The sequence below is a fragment of the Cavia porcellus genome, unplaced genomic scaffold (assembly GCF_034190915.1).
Source record: "Cavia porcellus strain 051 isolate PalLab524CR breed Dunkin Hartley unplaced genomic scaffold, mCavPor4.1 scaffold_2, whole genome shotgun sequence".
Lineage (NCBI taxonomy): Eukaryota > Metazoa > Chordata > Mammalia > Rodentia > Caviidae > Cavia > Cavia porcellus.
Genome location: NW_026947485.1, coordinates 110,836,245 through 110,857,621, shown reverse-complemented (window position 1 = coordinate 110,857,621; position 21,377 = coordinate 110,836,245). Strand labels below are relative to the sequence as shown.

Sequence of the window (21,377 nt, the reverse complement as noted above, 5' to 3'; positions counted from 1 at the left end):
GGTAAAACTAAGACCTAGAAATGTGGAATAAAGTCCCCAGGTTTCACAATAGGGAAGGGGAGGGGAGTGACTCAAGTTCCTGTCTTCCTGACACCAAAGTCCGTGTACTTAACAAACTACTATAATGACTCACAAGTTTCACCCTGTGGCCTGCTGTGGAAGAGATGCTCCAGGTACACTCCTTCCGGCTCGGGTATTTGTCAGGCCAGTTGGGGCTCGCCAGGGTGCCCTCTGCACTGCTGATCTTGTGCACACAGCCAGCTGGGGTGGTGGTGGACACACAGAGAGAAAAATCATTCACTTGTGGACATCTCACAAGGACTCAGCCTAGGGGAGTCTCTTCCCCGCTCCCTTATTTGTCTCAGGGGTAGGAGCAGTGCTAGGTTAAGAGCACAGGCCCTGAGATCGGGTGAACCCCCGTTCAAGTCCTGGTTTTACCATTTATACCGGGGGGGACTGGACTTTGGGGAACTCAGGTCCTTATTTATAAGAGGGGTGGAGACCTCCTGCATGTGGATTAGAGGAGATAATACATGTGAAAGACTCGCTGAGTACCAGCCCATGATGACTTCTAACAGATCTCCTTTATCACTATGCCTTTCGCCTTTCAGTTTTTCAAGCAGCATCTTTCAGAGACGTGCTCCTTGCACAGTGTAGTCCCAGGGCTCGCTCAGTACCTAGCACTTTTTATCAGTATCTAGAATTTCTCCTCCCCTGTAAGAACACTGTGTAAGCATTTTGCAGGCATCCTCTCTCATTTAATCCTTCTCAATTCCAAAGAAGAGAGCAATGTGTTCACATCTTACTTCCTCTGTGGGCTCTTGGAAGGGCCAGGCCCTCGAGGCCTGTCTTTATTGCAGATGCACAAACCTCCTTCGCTGGGCAGGGAAGCACAGAGGAAAGATTTTCCTAGTGACCAGAATTCAAACCTGTCTGGCCCTGAACTCTTGGCACTGAACGGAGCACAGAGCAGAAGCTCCCCCCTTCACTACCGACCTGCACGTACTGAACAACATGACCACGCGGTAGTCAGTGACTGGTATTTACTGACATCAGAGTGATACATATCAGGTGGTCTGACACACTCTCTATACATTCTTTTGATTCCTACAAAAACTTTGAGAGCAGGTATAGGTAGCCCACTTTTAACAGAAGAGGAAACAGGCTCAGAGAGGTCATGTGACTTACTCCAGGTTAAGTAACAGCTAGGGAGTGGCAAAGCCAGGATCCAGGACTACATAGCCTGACTCTGGAGCCACCCTGCAATGACTGCTCAACCTGGAGCACCTGAGGCCCCATGGGCCTCCCGAGAGCCCGAACTGCCTGGAAGACCCTGTCCAGCAGGAGGGCCACGAGGAGATGCCAGAGGAGGACAGATGTGAGCCTGAGCTCAGGGCTCTGAGCTCCCACTCACCCACTGCCCATGACCTCTTGCACAAGCAGTCTAAGGCCTGCAGGTCGTACTCACCCTCCTTGCAGTCATGCGCGTTGTCATGGAGTCGGTAGCCATTCAGACACTGGCACAGGTAGCTCCCAAATGTGTTGACACACTCGTGCTGACAGCCACCATTGTCCTTGGCGCATTCATCCTTGTCTGAGGAGGTCAAGGATTCTCCTAAGCGGCACAACTTGGGAATGTGCCGCTTGGCTCAGAAACTCAGCTCAAAAGTAGCCTCCTCCAGGGAGCCTCCCTGACTGCAGTTCTTCATGCCTCCAAAGCATGTACAGTAGGTATGTACTCTTCCCCTACTCTCTGCCAAAACCAAGGCACACCTTGAAGGACAGACTAATGATAGTAACAATTATGAAAATAACTGCCACATATTTACTATGGAATTGGTACATTATCTAAGTTAATTCTCAACTTTAGGGAGGAAATATTTTGTTTTGCATGCATTCTCTCATTTAATCTGTACCCATTTTCCAGATAAGGAAACTGAAGTTGAGGCAGCTAGAGTCACTCAGCAAGGGGCCCGAGTGACAGGCCTGGAGGTCAAAATTCACACCCTAGACTGCCCCCCACCTCCTGCATGTGAGCTGGTAAATGTGTGGCCCATGGACCAGAAGGTAAGTGCCTCTCTGCCTACCGCATCTAGATATAGTGACCAGGGGCAGCACCTACCTCCGTGCCTCAGTTGCCTCACAGGTAAAACAGAGCCAGTGGTGGCATGCTTATCTCAGAGGTTGTTGGAGGAGAAAATGGACAGGAATGGCGGAAGCACTGGGGGCAGTATGAGCCCACAAGCAGTGCTGGTTTGTGGGATCCACGTGCAAGCCCCAGCACGGGCTCTGTCACCACCCTATGGTCCCCAGGCTCCACCAAGGGTGGCGTGTGGCCCTTTCCTAAGCCCACTTCTTCCTGCAGCGACAAGGATTGGTCTTCCTCTCCTCTCCCACCGAATGACCCTCCCCTCCCCCATACCAAATGATTTCAGGGCTCAGTCTCTACCCATTCATCCACTGTGGTCACTAAACACTGCATTTTAGCTGTGACCTCTTAGTCACAGAGGCAACTCAGTCCTCTCAGAATGCAGAATATCCGACACTTCACAATAGAAGCCCCTCCTCTCTTCCCTGCAGGCTTCTACAGAAGATCGCCAGGTCCTCACCCACTTGGACCCAGCTCCTTTGTCCTTGGATTCTGTATGAAAGCATGAAATTTCAAAGACCTTGTGTTCCCTCCTCCCAGGTGGCCCCTGACCCATTCTGCTCCCTCTGGCCCTCCCACAGGTTTGGTTAGATGATACTTTTTAGGCTGCCTCTGCCCAGGAACCTGCAGAAGGACCCATTTCCTGTCCCATAAAGCCCTAACTCTTTAGCCAGCTTTAAGGTTGTTAATGACCCAGTCCTACCCAATTGGATTCACTAGGTACTCTTGGCTCCCCAGCATGGGTTCTGATTAGTCTCATTCAGTCTCTGCTTTCTTGAGATGCTGAACCCAAGCCACACCAAGCCTTTCTGGCACCTCAGTCACCAGCTTTTTAGTCATCCTATTACCATCTCAGCCTCTCCCATCCCTTAAGTCCTGGCCCAGATCATAAAGCAAGCTGCAAAAGACCTTTACCCACTGCTCCAGACAATCAGGAGCTTCCTTCTTCTACAAACATCAACCCTGGTCACAATGCCTATCCCACCAGGTCCCAAGCAGAGACTTTGCAGAGTGAGTCTCCCTGGCCTGTCTAGAGTTGGGGCACATTCTCAGCAACCTCCGTGAGCCTAGCACTGTGCTGTGCCCACAGCAGACACTAAAAGCAAAGAATGAGTTTCTCAAAGAGAGACAACGAAAAACAATCACAGAAACAGAACTTTCAGTACCTAGCAACAAATAATTGGTTTTCTTCTATGCTAGTGAAAAAATACAAAATGAATCAAACTGCAGTTCCTGCTCTTAAACAGTTCACACTCCAGTATGATGTGACAAGCTATGTGATTTGTGGGGCCCAGTGCAAGGTGAACATGAGAGTCCCCTATCCACAAACTATTATTTCAAGATGACAATACCAAAGCCTTCATCCAACCTTGAATTCATACTCAATTTTTCTGAGTGTGGCCCTATATGACTGTACATGTCACATGCCCATGGAGCTGCCCGAAGAGCCCTAGTTAAAAGGAGGTCACGTGTTACAGAAATCCATAAAAGCACAGTTAGTATGCTGAAAGGGGACAAAGCTACAGAACATGACACACAGGGTCCCTGACTCTAAATGAGGGCTAAATGTGGGAGAAGGAAGGATGTTCCAAGGAGAGGGACCACCACGGGCTGTGGGTGGGGAGAACAGAGTGGGTTTAAGAGTGCATGGTGATGGTACAAGAAGGCAGAGGGGTTTATTGGTGACCAATATTGGGCACTTGGCAGAGGACATGGCTGGCATGAGAGGTAGGTAAGAGTAGTGTCCAGCATCAAATGCTATACCCTGGAAAGTGGACATTTTTTCTACAGCTGACACATGGTCCTAATGACTTATGACCTTCAATTTGAGAAGTAGGGCCCAATGTGCCACTGTAGGGAGGGAGTTGAATAGTGTCTCCCCAAAATTGACAGCCACATGTAACCTCAGAATGTGACTTTATTTGGAAATAAGGTCTTTGCAGAAATAGGTAAGGATAAATCATCCTTGATTTATAGTCAGCCTTAATTCCAGTGACTGGAATTATTATAAGAAGAGAAAATGTAGAGAAGAAAGCCCCAGGGAGATGGAAGACAAAAGTTTGGAAAGAGGCGACCAAGAAATACCGAGGCTTCCTGAGAGTCACCAGAGCTAGGAAAAAGCAAGGAGAGCTCTTCCCGGTGCATTCAGAGGGAGCCTGGACCTTCACCCCTTGACTTCACACTTCTGGCCCCCAGAACTATAAGGGAGTAAGAGTCTATAGTTTCAAGCTACCCAGAATGAAGTAATGAATCAGCTCTAGAAAACGAATGCATCCAAAAATATAAATAAAAAAATCCTGGGTCCGTTCGCACCACTGCCAAGGCAGACAGACCAGGGTGAAGCAGGAGCAGAGCGGGAGGTGGTGGCCAGGAATTCCCGTGATGCCATCTCGCTTCCAGCTTCATGGCCTGCAAATCCACATACCTGAGAAGAAGTGGGCCCGAAAGCCACGTTTGGAGACCGTGTTGTCAGATTTGAACTCCACACGCATATTGTTGTTCTGCGAGGTTATGACCTCAGGCATCTCAGAACCACAGAATTTGCCATGCAGTTTGGCATCAGGTGACAGGCCACTGCGCACCTCTACGAAGTCATACTTACAGACCTGCGAAGGAATCAGGGAGACGGTGCATCCTCACCCAGAGCCCTTGCTGAGAGCTGCACCCTGTGTGTGCTGGGGGAACTCCAGGCAGCCCAGAGGAAGGAAGGGTCTCCTTGGCCCTCACCCTGCTGGTCATGAGGGAAGCGGTAAGGAGCCCAAGGAAGTGCCACTGCTTGGCCTGAGCACTCGGGGTCCAAAGCCTGCATTCCCCTAACTTGAAAGCAATATCATATTTGCTTAAAGAAAGGGGCCCCACCACTCTGAGGAGGAAGGGGAGGAGCAGGAGGAGGAAGAGCAAAGGAAGCAGAGAGCGCGACAAGGGAGGGAGAAAGGGAGGGAGGAAACTTTTGCAAATCACTTCCCAACTGCACTGTGTCCTCACGCAGAGAAACTGAGCTCAGAGGGAGAAAGGCATCCACAGCTCAATCATGGTGCAGCGAGGACTAGCATCCACATTGCCTGCTGTAGCAATAATTTCTCTCAAAAAGAACTTAACTGCTAAATGGTCTAATCAGTTCCTTTCCAGGGTTTTGGTTTCTTGTTTTCATTCAGTACTCAATTTGGGGTGAGCTCCCTACTGGCAACAGAGTCACCACGCAGCAAGGTCATTGGCAACAGCTGAATGTCAGGCGAGACCCAGGCCAGTGCCGTTTTTAAGATGAAAACATCTTTGTAGCTGGGGTAAAAAAGAGGGAGCATGACGAGGTTCCTGTCTATCCTTAAGGGAGGCTCCCAGCCCCAGGTGCTGATAGAGGGCACTAACAGTTTGGCTGTGGGGCTACTAGGCCTCATCTGACTTGGTCACCCATGAGCAAGACTAAGACAGGAACAGGTGGTCCTAGCATCTTTCTCTCTAGCTGGGCCCTAGCTCCTCCATTTCCTTTGGCTGGAAAGTAAACCCCAGACTGATACCCCAGGGTTTGGATCTGTCCTGCCTCCACTCCAACACCTGCTCCCTTCATTGCTGTCCCAGCCCTCCTTGGATTCATCAATGACAAGACCGGGTGAGGTGCTCCCCCTGCAGAAGGCACAGAGCTGGAGCTTCTGGATAAAACATTCTCCCAGATTCTGCCAAGCTAAGGCCCTGTGACTCCCCGGAAGTGGTAGTTCCAACACTAGACCTCTCCCTCTCTGGTCCCCAGCTCTGAGTCACTTCCCAACACAACCACTATCAGAGCACAGACGTACGTCATTGCCTTCCAGCTCAAAGGCTTCAAATTGCAGGGAGATGCGGTACTGGATGGGGGCCACCACCTGCCAGACGCAGTTCTTGTTTGTTGGATACTCCTTCGGCCACCCAGGGCTGGTGATGGTTCCGTTCAGCTTGGTAATGAAACCGCCACAGGCCACTGCATGGAAGAAGCAGAAACAAGATTCATTTGGTTTTAGTTCCAAGTGACTGAGATTTCCCCCTAGTAGCAATAAGCCCTGCTGTTCTTTGGTAATAATGAAAAAAAAATGTAGACAATCCAACCTGATTAATTCAGTGTTCTGTTTTCTAGCCTAGTTGTTTCAACTGAGGTTTTGGAAGGACAATGTTGGGGAAAATCTCCACTGCTTTTAAAAATGACAGTGACATATTTGACCTGTCACAGGTCCTGGCCTGTGTAAGCAAGCAGATTCATGCAAGTGAGTGAGGTACATAAGATCCAGCAAGAGAATCAGAGACAGGTGAGACAAGTAGTCAGTGGAGTCCCACCAAAGTGCTCATAGATTTTCTGTGCCTTTATTTCCTACCTTAAAAATCACTACAAGTTTTAGGTGGTCATGGTGGTCATGGAAGAAAATGAACTGTGCCCCGACTTCAGCTTCTGGGTGGAGCCCTGCAATTTTGGTTATCCATTCACATTCATGGTGGTTACCAGTTGGTCTGTTTCTGCAGAAACTAGATGGATATTCTATCGCGTCTGTGTCTTGGATATTCTCACCTGGCCCCACTCCCCTACAGCCTGTCACTCCAGCCTGGCAGGTCCAGCACTGACCTTCACATGTCTTCTTATCAGCGGCCAGCTCATAGCCAGGGTCACAAGCGCACTTGTAGCTGCCAAGAGTATTCACACAGCGCTGCTCACATCCGCCATGGTCTGGCCAGGAGCACTCATCCACCTCTGTTGGGGAGGAAACCAACCTTGGTTAAATGGCAATACAACTGTCCGGTCTGCCCAGCCCTCCCATGCCCTGGGGGACCCGGCTCACGCTCTCTAAGAACCACTGTGGCTCCTGGTGGCTGCCTTCCTAGGAGTCGCTTGCCCACATTTGAAAAACTGGTGGCAGGTATAGTCAAGAGCAGAATCCTGACATGTGAATACCTGGATGGCCAAAATAGAGCTCTGTTCAAGGAGACTAGGCCTACAAACTCAAATTCTGGGAAGCATCTGGTCAGGGGTGTGTAAAGGCGATTGCACAATACCTCACAAAGGTCTCTCTGTGCCTATAATACTTTTCAGGGCCTGGAACTGGGGATTTCTCCCTCATAAACATAGTAGTATGCAGAAAACACTGGGCTCTGAGGGTCCACACTGGGCAAGGCGAGGCCAGCAGGCTGGGCTGGTACGGGGGAGCAAGGGATATGCAGGACTCAGCACCTATAAGTATCTAGTGACACCCTTTGCACATTAAATAATGGCTAACAGAGTGCCATGAGTATCTGAAGGAGGAACACAGGAGCCCCTGGAGAATCCCCTGAACGCTTCAGTCCATGCACAACTGACAAGAAAAATCCCAGCATTGAGCCTCTTCAAGATGAGCATTGAAAATAAAAGGAAAAATATAATTCTCCGCTGTCAAACTGGGGTACATCCATCCCTGAAAGTGGGTGTGCAGGGTGCAGTCCGATACCTAGAGGAGTCAGTGAACAGAAAATGAAATAGAGACTTTTTAAAAGTCTCTTCTAGAGAGAAGAGAGGTTCCTGGTGCAGGGGGGAGAGAACTGCCCCGCAGCGCCATGTCAGAAACATGGTAACTGCGTAACTGTTTGCCAACCTGAAAGAACACATTACCCACAAAATAAATCAGGACAGCTCAGAGTTGATAAAGACCTGAAAAGCTATCCAGTGGTTTTGCCACCACAACCAGGGATCCTTTCGATAACAGTCCTGATACATCACTCTTCAGATCCTGCTGAAAACTCCCAGGCCTGACTCTTGCTATTTCTGGAAGGTGTTTCTCGGGTTATCTGATTTTCAACCTCGTGGTCCTGCAAGGACGTGACCCTCCAACCATCATTCCTGCTTGACACTGCCCTTTTCCTACTTCTCTTTTTTTCTTTTCCTGTCTTTCTTGACTACAAATTCCCTACCAACCTGCTCTTCACTGGGTGAAAGATGCTTTGCGATTACCCCATCGTTTCACATGGTGGATATTAACATGGTGGGGTGTGCTTGGGCTCAACAAAGCTTGACTGAATTGACCACGAGGGGCCACAAAACTTAGGAGAGAGGTTCTAGACAGGGAAAGTCTCAAGTGAATGCAATATTAAGTGTGCTGAAGTAGTAAATAGCCGTGTGATTATTTGTTTATCAACTTATGACATGGGAAGAGTATTATAGATATCTGCTAGGTTTGGACAGAGAAGAATAAATAATGAATCCAGGCTTTAAAGTGAATCAGGTCTGAGTGAGACCTACCAGAGTGTCATAAAATTGTGGTGATTTAACTTCCCTGAGCCTCCTTCCTGCTTAAAATGAAAAGAATGAAAATAAACAAATAAAATAAGAAGAATTATTCTTTTAATGGTGATAGAAAATGACACCTGCAAAGTACCCAGCAGACATCAGGCACAGTGATTGTCACTACAGAAAGCCACCGTGTGAATTCTGAAATCCCAGTGAGTGAAGACATAACGATGGGAAGTGGAAGGAGACCATCACCTGGGCACAACTTGAATGACCAAAGCAATGCAGGGCACAAGGGAAGAGAGACAGGATTTCAAGGATGGGTCAGTAAAGGAAGACCAGAGGGACAGGAGAAACACACAGAAGATTCAAGAATCTGTATGGTGCACAGAGGGACATGAAGAGCAGAATCCATCAGAAAGGATGAAGACAGAGGCAAGGGCAGGGGCGCCTCTGATGTCAGTGACCCAAAGGCAGGACACATCGGCAAGACAGAGCAGGCCACAGTTTCTAGCTACAGTCTCAGGCAGATGGGAAGAGACCAAAGGAATGGATTTAAGCCCAAAGCAAAATGCAGACGATTCTTCCAGAGCTCAAAAGGATAAGGCGTTGACTCAGTGAGGTAGATAAAAGGTAGGCTTTGCAAAAGCAGCAGGACATGTGGACAGCTGATGTACAAATGTGCCCGGCGCTGCTCTCGGTGGGAGCCAGCTGTCTGCAGCACCTCCCTGCTGCTGTGAAGTGGCATCTGCTCTCTGCCCACTGGCTTGTGCTTGTTCTGGACTGCAGTGGCCAAGGTTGAGCCCTCTAGAAACAATCTGGGAGAGCTCGAGGGTTGGAGAAGAGGCTGGAATCAGAGTTCAGCTTAGCATAGCTGCGGCTTCTTTTCATCCTTCAAGTGGTATTAGGAAAAGAAGGGGTCATTCTGGGACTGAATAATGAGATCCCTTCAGGCGAGACCCCAAAACTGATTCAGAAATGTTAAGAAAAGAGAACACAGAGCACATCTCTAGGCCTCTGAAGAAATGTGCTAAAGAAAGGAAGCTCCTACCACCAAGCAGTTCATGGTGGCCCATCACACTGGGCCGTTGGAACGTAGGGATCACGGTAGAGCCCTCATGTTCTTCGTGTAGGCCATGCGGGACCAGATGGCTCAGCCAACGCTTGAATGCCACTGCCGTCCTCCCCAAGTAACCAGAAGTGCAAGGTGCTCTGCCTGTTGCCCAGAGGATGGCTTCTGAGAGGCGCTGCCATCTGGCATGAAGGGAGAGGTGCTGAGCCAACTGGCACCCCAGCCAGCGGCCTGAGCCAGCTGGGCCCTGGACAAAGTCTGCTGCCAACTGGCACCGAGGCAAGAGCCTCTCTGGCTCACTCTGCTCTGCCACAGGCCCAGTACGGGCTTCCGTGTTCTCCTGCTGGGCATCCTGACAAGGAGCCTGAGCGCCTGCTGTGTGCTCACGGGACTCGCACTGCTGGAACAAGTCTGGCTTAAGGAAGACAACAGTGACTCTGCCCCTCTGGCTGTCATTTCCCTGGGGCTTCACAACTGCTAGAGAACAGAGATTTCCTTCTCCTAGTCTACAGAGGGGAAAATTGGGGCTTCACGAAGGACACATGGCTGCCTGCCTGGGCGGCATGGATGAGGCAGGTTCTCCTGACATCTGGGCCCTTCATATAGGACCTAGAAGAGGAGTCTAAAAAGGAGGCAGATGGGAGAGAGGAAGTGAGTCCTCTACCTGCTTCCTTTTTTTGCGGGATAGAAGGGGTCTCTCACTATGTAATTCAGGCTGGCCTTGAACTCACTATGTAGTCCAGGCTGCCCCAGACATGTAGTGATCCTCCTGCCTCACAACCCAAAGTTCTGGGATTATAAGTGACCACAACCATGCCTGGCTCTTAGGATTTCTGGGCTGACACAGCCAGTCCTAGGAGAGATGGGAAGGAGTGAAGCAGCCTGCCCAAATCAGACCCGGGTAGCTGGGAAGCTGGCCAAGTGGTGGCACTATCAAAGGAGGCTTAGCTGCAGAGGACAGACCCGCTCCTCCAAGGCTTGCTGTGTGCCACTGGGTGCCCCATCACAATTCACAGACAATATCCAGGCTACCCTCTCGGGGTGAGATCTGCAGGCCTTCTAAGGGGCCCAAAACGGAGAAGGAAAACCTGCCATTCAAAGGAGGCCTAAAGCCCATCCTGGGATCAAAAACATCAGACCTGGGTCAAGACCCAGTGGAGTAGCAGGTCCTCAAGGCAACAAAGAGGAGACCATTCCCAGAGTAATCCCTCCCTGTCCTCAGCCCCACTTCCCCAGAGATGAGCACCAGGGCTGGGGGCTGTTGCCCCTCTGGTCCACACCAAGGAACGGAAGACAGTACTGGGGTCAGACTGGGCTTGGATTCTCAACCTGCCGCTTGGCCGTCTGAGTGACCCTGAGCAGCCCATCCCAGGGTTGATCCAGTGGGATCCAAACCTAACTCAAAGGGTTATTTGGGGAATTAAATGGCCAGGTAAATCAAGTACCTTCGCAGGCTGTAACACATAGTAAGTCCTCCATGGTGACAGCCTATATAAACATGCGTTGCTATCAGTGCTCAAGAGTTTGACCTTGTAAACTTATCAAGTCAAATTTCCAAGTACACAGAATAGTCTGTTCCACAGAAGCTGAGACTGAGCCCTCTCCTGCCTGAGGTCAGTTGGGAACTCCACAGGGGCCCTGCTCACAGCTCTGAAATGAGTCACCGCCTTCTCCCTGCAGGGAGTCTTTTCTAGTGCTAAGGCTCCATATCAACAAGTCATTCTGTGACTACAAGTGGAAAAAACTGCTAATTCATACCTTTGAAAAAATTGGCTGCAAAGCCTGCTTTGTTGATGGAGCCATCAGACACAAACTTCATCCACAGTCTGTTTGAGCTGGACTTCACATCCTCCGGCTTCTCATAGCCACAGAAGTGGCCAATCAGGGCACTCTCCTCCGTAGGGCCATCACGAATTTCCAGGTAGTCATATGAGCAGCTGTCGTGCCTTTCAATCTAAAGGGAGAAACAGAGGTCACCTAGTGAACACTGGAGATCTCGTCTTCAAGACTTTTGATTTAAAAATGGAACCTAAGTATCACCCTCAAAATCTAACCAAGCTAGTGTGTCCTGGATTTCTCCAAGCTGAGGCCTTGTTGCAAAAGTCAAGGGAGAATCAAGCTGAGGAGGAACTAAGAGAAACAGAAGAACAATTCTACAAGAGTTCCTTGGATTCCAGGATAGCTTTTTATATTGCAGGAGGGGACTTGTTGAAAAGATCTCACTATGTAGTGTAGGCTGGCTTGAACGCACTATGTACCCCAATCTGGCCTCCAACTCACCTTGATCTTCCTGCTTCAGTCCCCCAAGTGCTGGGATTACAGGTGGGTGCACACTGCACCCACCTCAGGCTAGATTTTCACTTTCACTGTTCCCTCACTCTGTTCAGCAGCCTTCTAAAACGAGATGAGCCATATTTCAAAGGCTGCAAAAAGTTTGATATAAAATGTCCAGGCACAAGTCACCACTGGCTTAGCATTTAACATTGTCTCTTAGGTTCCCATTTTCAACCCAAAAATTGGAAACCCTTCTTTATAGAGTGAAGGATAAAAACCAATTTGTCATTTACATCTTCAGGAAGACATCCAAGCTGGGCTCACCTCAAATGCTTGGAAGATGAGTCCCACATGAAACCCATCGGACACCGTGATCCTCCACACACATTCCTTGGAAGGCCTGTAGTCATCGGGGTAGTTGGGAGATTGGATTTGGCCAGCATCTTTGTTAATGTCTCCCCCACATGTAGCTTTAGAAAAAGCATAGTCAGAGAGCTTCTGGTCAGAGGAAAAGGGATGCCACTTGTCAACACTAGGTGGCTCCACTCACCAACATTTTCATCTCCATGCACTAAAAGGATGTACCTTGAAAAGGTATAAAACGCATCTTTTTCTCTTCTAAATTTTTTTGTGTAAAGAAAATAACCACATAATGCCTTCACAGTACATCAGAATCACCTGATAAACTGCTGCAGCTGTAAGAGCCTGGGCCACACCCCTCACGCTGTCATTCAGGTGGGTTGGAGCGAGCACTGAGTAGCAGAGAAGTTCCCCAGGGATTTCTGATGTCAGGGGTGAGGGCGGCTGCTACTTAGCGGACAGGGTTCATGCACATACGGGTGCACACACAGACATTTTTGTGTTTTACAAAAACAAAACCTGTCCTCTCCAAAATTACAATAATTTAAAGGCAAAAAGGGCCCTTGATCACTTTTTAGAAAAAGTCTCATTTTTAAGAAAGGAGACAAGATGTGGGATGGGAGGAGAGGGAGCTAGGGAAGCTCAGCAACGAAACAAACAGAAGCAGCATCGCCTGGGGTGTCTGCTGAGCTCTGGGTAGTTCCACAGGCCCTCCCGGGAAATGCAGCTGGGCCTTTCCTGATGTGGTCCAGTCTTCTTTTCATGAATGAGACAGAGGCCTAGAGGGGTCAGCTTCTTTGCTTAGGCTCTCACATTTCTAGAGGCCACTGCCATTTCCACAGGATTTTGGATCCCTGACACCACCCCCATGTAGGGGAAGCCAACTCCCCAGCTGGACAGGAAGGACTCAATGGGCTGGTGACAGGTAGATGACAGTTTCTGAGATAAGCCTGCAGCTGGCCTCCGCATTCTGTGGTGGAAGTGACTGCAATGCTCTCATCCTTGTCGTCTTAGATGCCAGGAGAGGAAGGAGGGGAAGGGTTGGAGAGGGAACAGTGGAGCTCCTAAAGGACCCATGCCCTGTCCCACACCAAGCTGGCCCTTACAACAGAGGCCCCTACGCTAGGGGCCCCGGCAAACTGCCAAGCATGACTGACTGCATGGGAAGGACAGGGGTGTATGGCAAGCACCCAAGGAGCTTGTCCTGTCACACACAAACCTTCATACACCGCGAAGAACCCTTTGCCCAGGACGTTGCTGCTGCTACGGAATTCCACCCAGAGCCGGCTGTCCGAGGAGGTGAGGGGCTCGGGGACTTTACTGCCACAAAACCTGCCTGAAAGTAGAAAACACAGTCAGGATGCCTGTGCCAGCAGGAATGCAGATGAGAGTGACTGAGACAAAGCCGCGATGCTTCCAGGTGGTCTAAAGTGAGCAGCAGCCCACAGTGACTGCTGGTCCTATCACGTGTACTGGACTGGAATACAGGAGCGGAGGAATCACATAACCTTTGCACCTCATGCAGGGGAACTCCAGATCTCAGTCACTGCAAGCACCCTGGGTGGGCTCTGAGGCGTGGTGGAATAGTGGGCTGAGATACTGGTGAAGACTCATTCTTCAGTGTATCCTGTGACACCCATGGCCTCTCTTTGGAACACTGGACATCCTGCTTTCCTTGACTCAGGATGCGAGGCAGAGAACACACGATGAAGAAATCCAATCACTTGGGACTCTGAATATCACAAGGACAGTCATAAGAGCAAAGATAGTGAAGACTGCACAAAGAATCAGAGAATCACTGCCCATCACTGTGGCCTTAGATTCCAGGACAGAGGAGGGGAAGAAGGGTTGGAGAGGGCACAATGGAGCTCCTAAAAGGACCCATCCTATGTCCTGACCTAAGCTGAAACCCTGGACAGAAAAGGACATTAGAGATCCCAGGTGGATTTAAGGATCTAGGAGAAGCCAAAAAATTGTGTCTCCATCCCCTGGGAAGAGCCCAAAAAGATTCTGGATTCCCCCACCCCTCACAAGGTCTGAAGGGAAGTGTCTATGTGGTTTGTAAAGGCCCTGACCATGAAACAAGCACAGAGTTCCTTAGGCAAAGCACGGCATGACTGTGATGGCGCCAACAAGATTCTAAACTCTTGAGGGGCTGTAGATGTGACTTTCCCCTTGCCCTGAGGATTTGAGGAGCCATAGAATGCGTCCCAAGCTTGGATCGAGATGTGGACCCTAAACCATTCTGAACTGGCCTATGGTTGAGGCAAAATGGAGAACAGCAATGCCTATGTGGCCAGGGATGGGTAGTTAGGAATGGGGACTTCCTGGCAGTCCTAGTGAAGATATCAATACTGTCTCCACCACTGCTGCCCCACTGCCCTGATGTTATGGTTTGTACCAAATGCACCCAAAAGTGTGGCTTTGGGAGGTGACTGGAGTATGGGATGTGTAGCTTAGGAGGAATAGGTGGGTCACTGGGGGCGTGGCCTAGAAGGGTTTAACTGCCCCTTCCAGCTCCTGTCCTTGACATTCTGCTTCATGGCTACCACACCATAAGCAGCTCTCCTCTCCCATAGCCCTGCACCATGCCACGCTGCTTCAGAGCCTGCTGACTACGGACTGCAACCTCTACAAACTGTGAGCCAAAAAACCTCTCCTTTAAGCTTCAGGTGTCAGGCGTTGCATCTCAGTGATGAGGTGACAAAAGATGCGTGGCTTAGCACAAATTCTCCCACTGGCGTCCCTTTCCCAGGGAAAGGAAACTCAAATTGACTAAATTCAGTTTTTATTACTCAATGGAAAAGAGGCTAGCAATAAATATAAACTTCTGTTACTAAACTAAAGCACTCAAATTTCTTGGGCACTTGTGTGCATGGTCTGAAATGTGAACCCTCTGCCTAGGAAAAGAAGGCCACGCTTCCGAGTATGTGATAATCTTGGGCCAGTTCACTCCAAGTGCAGTTTAAGGACAGTAGCCCAGGGCAAGGGGGAAAATGGGTTAAATTTTTGGTCAGTTCAGGACACAGAGCAGCTAGGCATGGTGGTGCATGCCTGTAATCCCAGCACTCCGGAGTCTGAGGCAAGAGGATCAACTGGGCTACATAGGGAAACCCTACCACAAACAAACAAACAAACACCAGAAACAAAACAAACTAGAACACAGAGCCCCAGAAGCTGCTTGGACCAGATGTCCATGGTTCTGCCAAGAATCCACTGTATGCCTCACTCAAGGAATTTCTTTAGCTTTGGGTAGGGCAGAGATGGGGGTGAGTATTGGCTATGGCTATGGCATTTTTTATTTTTTTGAAGGACGATGAAAATATTCTAAAATCAACTGTATAACTCTATGAAGATATTTTAAAAACCATTGATTTTAAAAAGTTAATTGCATGGTATAAAATTATACATTTTATATATTCCTTTTGTTCTCAGTACTGAGAATTAAACTTAGGACCTTTGAACACACCGCACTTTTTTTTTTTAGACAAGCTCTCACGAAGCTGCCCAGGCTGGGCTTGAACTTGTGATCCTCCTCCAGAGTGCTGGGAGTATGAGCCAACGCACTGAGCTCTCAATTCTTTAAAAGCCTGTTTAACAGATATATTGTGGACATTTTTATTGTCAGTACTATGTTAGGCACTGGACAACCACTGAAAGCTATTTTAATTCTGCTTTATACTTCTGGGAAAAGTGGGGGGCACTGAGGTCGAAGGAGGACAGAGCTATGAGAGGAATTTCCTAAACAGAGCCACTTGTAGGGAGAGACCTGCTAATCTCCTCCGCTTCCTTCTGATTCTGGCCACCTGTAGCTGTTTGGACTTGGTGAGCTTAACGTTCAGAGAGATGAGAGGGAACTGTTGTTGAGACTTTGGCAAGGAAAAACCCATCAGAGCCTATAAATTTTCAGTAATGGTTCCTCTGGTGTGGCCAATTAGTGTCTATTAGTTTTTGGAAAACAACGTAAGTAGGAGAAAGTTTGCTTTCCATCAGGGAGACTGCGCCCCGAACAGCAGGGAGACACGCCAGACAGCCAGCAGGATTCCTGCTTAGCCTAGCCTGAGTTTCAAGACCAAGTTTCTCCTTTTCAAGCCCCTGCTGTCACAGGCACTGAGGAATGTCTCCAAAGGAGAGAGGGACCTTCACTTTTGCAGACATGCAGCCCTAACTGGCTAAGAAGAGCTACTACCTCCGGGGGTTGGAGGACAACCTGCCTCTGGTCAGCACTCTGGAGGAGGTAAACGCTGTGCCTCGGGTATATTGGACAAGCTTGTATAGCTAGACTTGGTAGAAAAACTACAGACCTGAGCATTCTCCTCACACACTGCAGTTCTCAGCCAGAACCAATTCTGTCCCTTGACTGACATCTCAGAACTCTTAACCACAGTACCCGTAAGAAAAACCCTTTTGTCGCTGACCATGTCTATGCCAGATACTGTCCTAACATGTTGTAAGGATTATCTCACCCCCTTACCACCATGACTACCTGAATTACAGGCCATTACTTATCCTATTTCACAGATGAGAAAACTGAGGACCAGAGAATTTGTCTCAAAGCTGAAAGTAGATGCAGATTTAAAGCACAGCAGTCTGAGATCAGGACTTTGATCATCAATATCACCTTCATCATCACCACCAGCACCGTCCAAAGGAAATTTTAATCACTACAATTTTGAATAGACACTAAATCTCTCTCTCTCTCTCCTCTCTCCCTCTCTCTCCCTCGCCCTCTCTCTTTCTCTTTCTCTTTCTCTTTCTCTGCAAGCATCATGACTCTTTCCCCTGTTTCTTAGTTTAGACGCAGACACATATGAATGAAGATCAGAACAAGTCTGAGGAACACCAGGGTCTGCTGTTGGCCTCATTTCTGCTCCCTGAGGAAGCAGCCCTGGCCCAGGGAGCCCCAGTACGAGAGCCACATGACACTGGTGGGGCGGCCTGGCCCTTCTGAACTTCCCTCCTCATACCAGGGAGAAACGTAAAAGGGTTTTTGTGTACATTGTGGTGATCCAGAATGCCCAAGGACAGTTCTGCATACAAAACTACATTGTTTAGAGCAACTCCTCTAACAAATCAAGGAAGGGAGCCCAACTTCCAGGACGGGGTCTCAGATACTGGGTGAATTCTCTATGCAGGCAACACCATCCCTTGTTCGGTCCATCTCTTAAGAGGCCTGTGAAAACTGAAAATCTAGTTGAGATCTTTACCCAGCCATGACATGTTCTCAGTCCACTTCATTTCCCTTGACAACCTGGGACCCAAACAGCCTCCTTCCAAGCAAACTAAACAGGCTGGAGAGAAACTGGATTGAAGAAAGGGTGTCAAATTCCTAAACTGAAATCTAGTTGGATGTAGAGGAGGGGTTTAATAAGGATATCAAGAAGAGGAAATGCAGATGAGGTCACTATAAGTGGCCTCCGTGGGCATCATAAAGGATTTATTCATAAAAAGTTATGCACGTATTATGCCTGGATTTTCACACACTGCCCTGGGAAAAAAAAATGTGTCGCACAGTTTTTCAGAGCAAGATGCATACTTTCACAATCCGCTCTAATCCGCTGTCCCTCCTGCCAAAGGGGCATTGACCTGCCTCCTCCCAGCAGATTTCATGGCACTGACCCCTCCCAGGGACCAGCTCAGCTGACACAATGCACTTGTTCCAAACACAAAAGTTCACTAACAACCGCATTTGGAAACATCAGAGCAGGCCAAATAGTTGGCAAAAGGGGAGCGCCTACAAAGGAAGAATGACGGCTGTAGGCGCTGAGCCATGCTTTAGCTGCCACACACACACACACACACACACACACACACACACACGTCCAAACTACACGGCACGCACGCTGTCAGGTGGAAAGTTACGAGCTCTAACCTCCTCAAAACAACAAACAGAAGCACTCATATCATCACCTACAACAGTAAACTGTCAAAATCCTATCCCACTAATGAAAGTGAAGCCAGAAATACCAGGATCTGCTATAGGAAAATGCCGGCTGAAAGTTCAAGCTAAACTTCTATACATGCTCGTTCTTGGAATGGACCTTGGCCCTCTCTGGGGAACTTCAGTAACAGAGAGCTTCCTCTATTCCATTGGGGAGGTTGTATAGAGCTGCCAGGCTCAGCAACCAAAAACCCTGGAAATCCAATTAAATTTGAATTTCAGATAAACAACACATAATGTATCTGGTAAACCCAAGGGACAGCCCACTAGATTTTAGCGGTCACCCCTCCCACTCACTAGGACATCTGAATTCTGATCTGATCTCACCCACGAGCTGGCTGTGTGACCTCAGAAAGTTAGTGTAACTTGTGGAGCTGGGTTTTCTCATGAACAAGCACAATTCAGTGACTCAACAGGTTGAGCGGTCTGTGATTGCTTGATTCCACGTTGTCATGAAGTTCTTCCACACAACTTTTATAGAATGCCTTCTTATAAAAGATCCAAACAATTGAGTCTTATACAAAACAAAACAGGAAGCAGCCCACCACCTCCACACTTCCTTTCTCAGAGGCAACCACTTCAACCAGTTTAACAATTTGATGAACACAATCATAGGCTCATTTCTTTGTATTTGGTACTGGATGCAGGCACATGCACCATATATTTATAGGTCAACACGATCATTCTGTGACCCAACTTATAGGGTTCTGGTTCAGTACTTTCCCAGGACTGTGGTGTGCAGCCAAGTTTGGGAAACTCTACCCCAGGGATTCATCTCTCTGTCATTTTGTTATATCCAATCAGCGTTACCTATAAAGTTCGCCCCCTGCTGGCTGCTAACAAATGCCATATCTTCTTACATTAGGAGGAAACAGAAACCCAGAAAGACACAGCATTTCCAAGGGGTGACCTAATCCACTTGTCTGCACTGTATACATTCCTCTGCATGCTTGGCCTGGAGGTCACTTTCTTGGCTGCCTGTTCAGTCTTCGGTCAGACAGATTCCTCCTAATTGGGACAACCTGGTGCCCAGATTCAGAGGCTGCTTTGGCCACTCCCCAGCTCTTTGGAGCTCCTAAGGACAGAAACTCCGAACTGTTTAACTGCAAGAATGTCAAACTCATGACCCTCTGGACACAGACACCCGTGTGATCTTCCTATCAGTAGCTTACATGAGTTGTACAATATGAAAATGATCAAAATATATGGTGAATGTTTAATTTTTAAATTTATTACAATAAAAGACAGATTACCATTAATCTCCCTCAAAATACTCCCCTTCACTTCAAACACATTTATCGTATCATTCTTGGAAGTAGTTCTGGGAGTCCTATTCTGGGTCTTTTGAGGTGTTATCAAAAACTTCAGTGAATGTTGCTGCTGAGTACAACACAATGGACAGGCAGTCTCTAAAAATTATATTATAGTGTGTCCTCATCTACCTTATTCACTGAAGCTGGCACTGTGGGATCTCTGGCTCTTCCCCAAAGCCAAAATGCCCATGAAAGGTAAATTTCAGGGCATCAAGACAGCCACAATGGCACAATTAAAAACACAAAAGAGGACTTCTAGCCTGTAGCCCAGCACTCAGGAGGCTGAAGCAGGAGGATCACCACAAGTTTGAGACCAGCCTGCTGTACAAAGGTCACAGAACTGCAAAGCGAGATCCTGTCTCAGAAAAAAAAAAAAAAACGACTTCTAGCACTGATACAGACAGTGGTCAGTGGTAAGAACATGAGATAAATGTGCTCAAAGCAATGGGGAGTATCTTGAGGAGGCTTAACAGCAATGTGTCTTTCACTGCATTTTTAGAAGTTTTAAACATTCACCATATTTTTTATTGTATCTCCTAGTTTCACATCTCTCAGGCTTCCTAAAGTGCTGCCAGACTTTCTATCTCAGTCTCTTCTGACCTGCTCCCCAGGACCCAACATGACATCAGACTTGCTCTTCCCAGCGAAGTCCTCTCCTGGATTTTCTAAGCAGCGTCTTCAGCCAACCGTCCCAGCAACTGCTCATTCTCAGCTTGTCAATCTCAGTGTGACGAGTGGCTTTTCTGTTCATATGAACATATGCCAAGGACCGAGTCATCACCGAGTTCTTAGACTTATCCAGCCCAGAAGCATGCGGCTGACCCCTCTAACAAAAAGGAATTCCGGTTCTCAACTGCGACCTTTCTATCTGGCTCCTTCCCCATGTGTTTCTCTCTCCAGGCTGCCATTCCCAGCCTGCGTACATCTGCAAGCCACGAGTCCTGCTCAGTCTTAATTTTCCCTGGCCACTCACGAGAGAGCTCTTTTCACAGTCAGTCCTTACTGAGCTAGCTTCTCTCTTCACACTCTCTGCCCTTCACTCAAAGGTCCTGCGGCCTCGTACATTTGAGTTCATGCCTTGTTCATCTCACACAAATAATAACATGTGATCACAAAAATTTGGAAAATATAGCTAAACCAAGGAAAGAATGAGACTTTTAAAAATAGTATCCTGAAATAACCACTATGCATGACTTATTTACATGTATAATTTTACTTAATATTTATATGATAGAACACAGTACAGTTTCTTCCAGTTGAATTCAACCTGTGCAGTGTTTTAAGCAATTTTGTTTTGAATAATCTTGGACAGGATATTCAGTGTCTGGTCCACCACACTCCCACCACTCCTCAGTTTATTATATCAATCCCATCTTGGTCACTTAGACCTTCTATAGCATCTGATTTTGCAGTGCTGATATATATATATATATTTATGTGTGTGTGTGTATATATATATATGTATGTATGTATGTATGTATACATATGTACATCTATACCTTGGTTCACAAATGTTTTGTTTGCAAACAATTTGGTTCACATGCAAAAGTATTTGGCAAAATTTTGTTTGCAAATTCTGCACTGGGTGTTGAACACAACTCTGGCCATCTTTCCTGCATGAAATGAGGCCATCTTTTCCAGAATCTTGGAACAAATTAAATTCATGAAATAAAACATCATTGTATATATATATATATATGTATATATAGCTGTATATTTTTTAAATTAATGCTACTCCATAGTCTATTCTTTAATATACTTTTTTTACATGCAACAGTATTTTATCAACAACTTTCTATATCCAATACATAGCCACCTCCAACTTTTTTTTCACTGGTTAGAAAGTTTTCCATTGAAAAAAATGTACCATAATTTATTCACCTAAATCCTACTGTTGAACATTTAAATTGCTCTCAATTTTCTCTGCTTCAGTGCACGGCCCTAACTAGAGCTTTGCACACTTCCTTAATTAGTTCCCTAGGATAAATTCCAAGAAGTGGAATTGCTGGGTCAAAGGGAATTCACAGTTTTAAAAGCTTTTAACATGTGTG

The 21,377-nt window shown here is 47.7% G+C and overlaps 1 protein-coding gene across 4 annotated transcripts in view; it reads right to left on the bottom strand.

Moving 5' to 3' along the window:
* Tll2 (tolloid like 2) overlaps nucleotides 1-21,377 on the bottom strand; it is a 133,918-nt gene that overhangs the window by 9,914 nt on the left and 102,627 nt on the right. For all 4 annotated transcript variants that reach the window (XM_063245136.1, XM_063245137.1, XM_023561578.2 and 1 more), the window contains 8 exons: nucleotides 13,292-13,408; nucleotides 12,037-12,182; nucleotides 11,197-11,392; nucleotides 6,735-6,860; nucleotides 5,941-6,101; nucleotides 4,575-4,755; nucleotides 1,469-1,594; nucleotides 134-261 (listed from right to left, as the gene is read on the bottom strand). In XM_063245136.1, coding sequence (XP_063101206.1) covers nucleotides 134-261; nucleotides 1,469-1,594; nucleotides 4,575-4,755; nucleotides 5,941-6,101; nucleotides 6,735-6,860; nucleotides 11,197-11,392; nucleotides 12,037-12,182; nucleotides 13,292-13,408 — 1,181 coding nt within the window. The remainder of the gene's footprint in view (nucleotides 1-133; nucleotides 262-1,468; nucleotides 1,595-4,574; nucleotides 4,756-5,940; nucleotides 6,102-6,734; nucleotides 6,861-11,196; nucleotides 11,393-12,036; nucleotides 12,183-13,291; nucleotides 13,409-21,377) is intronic.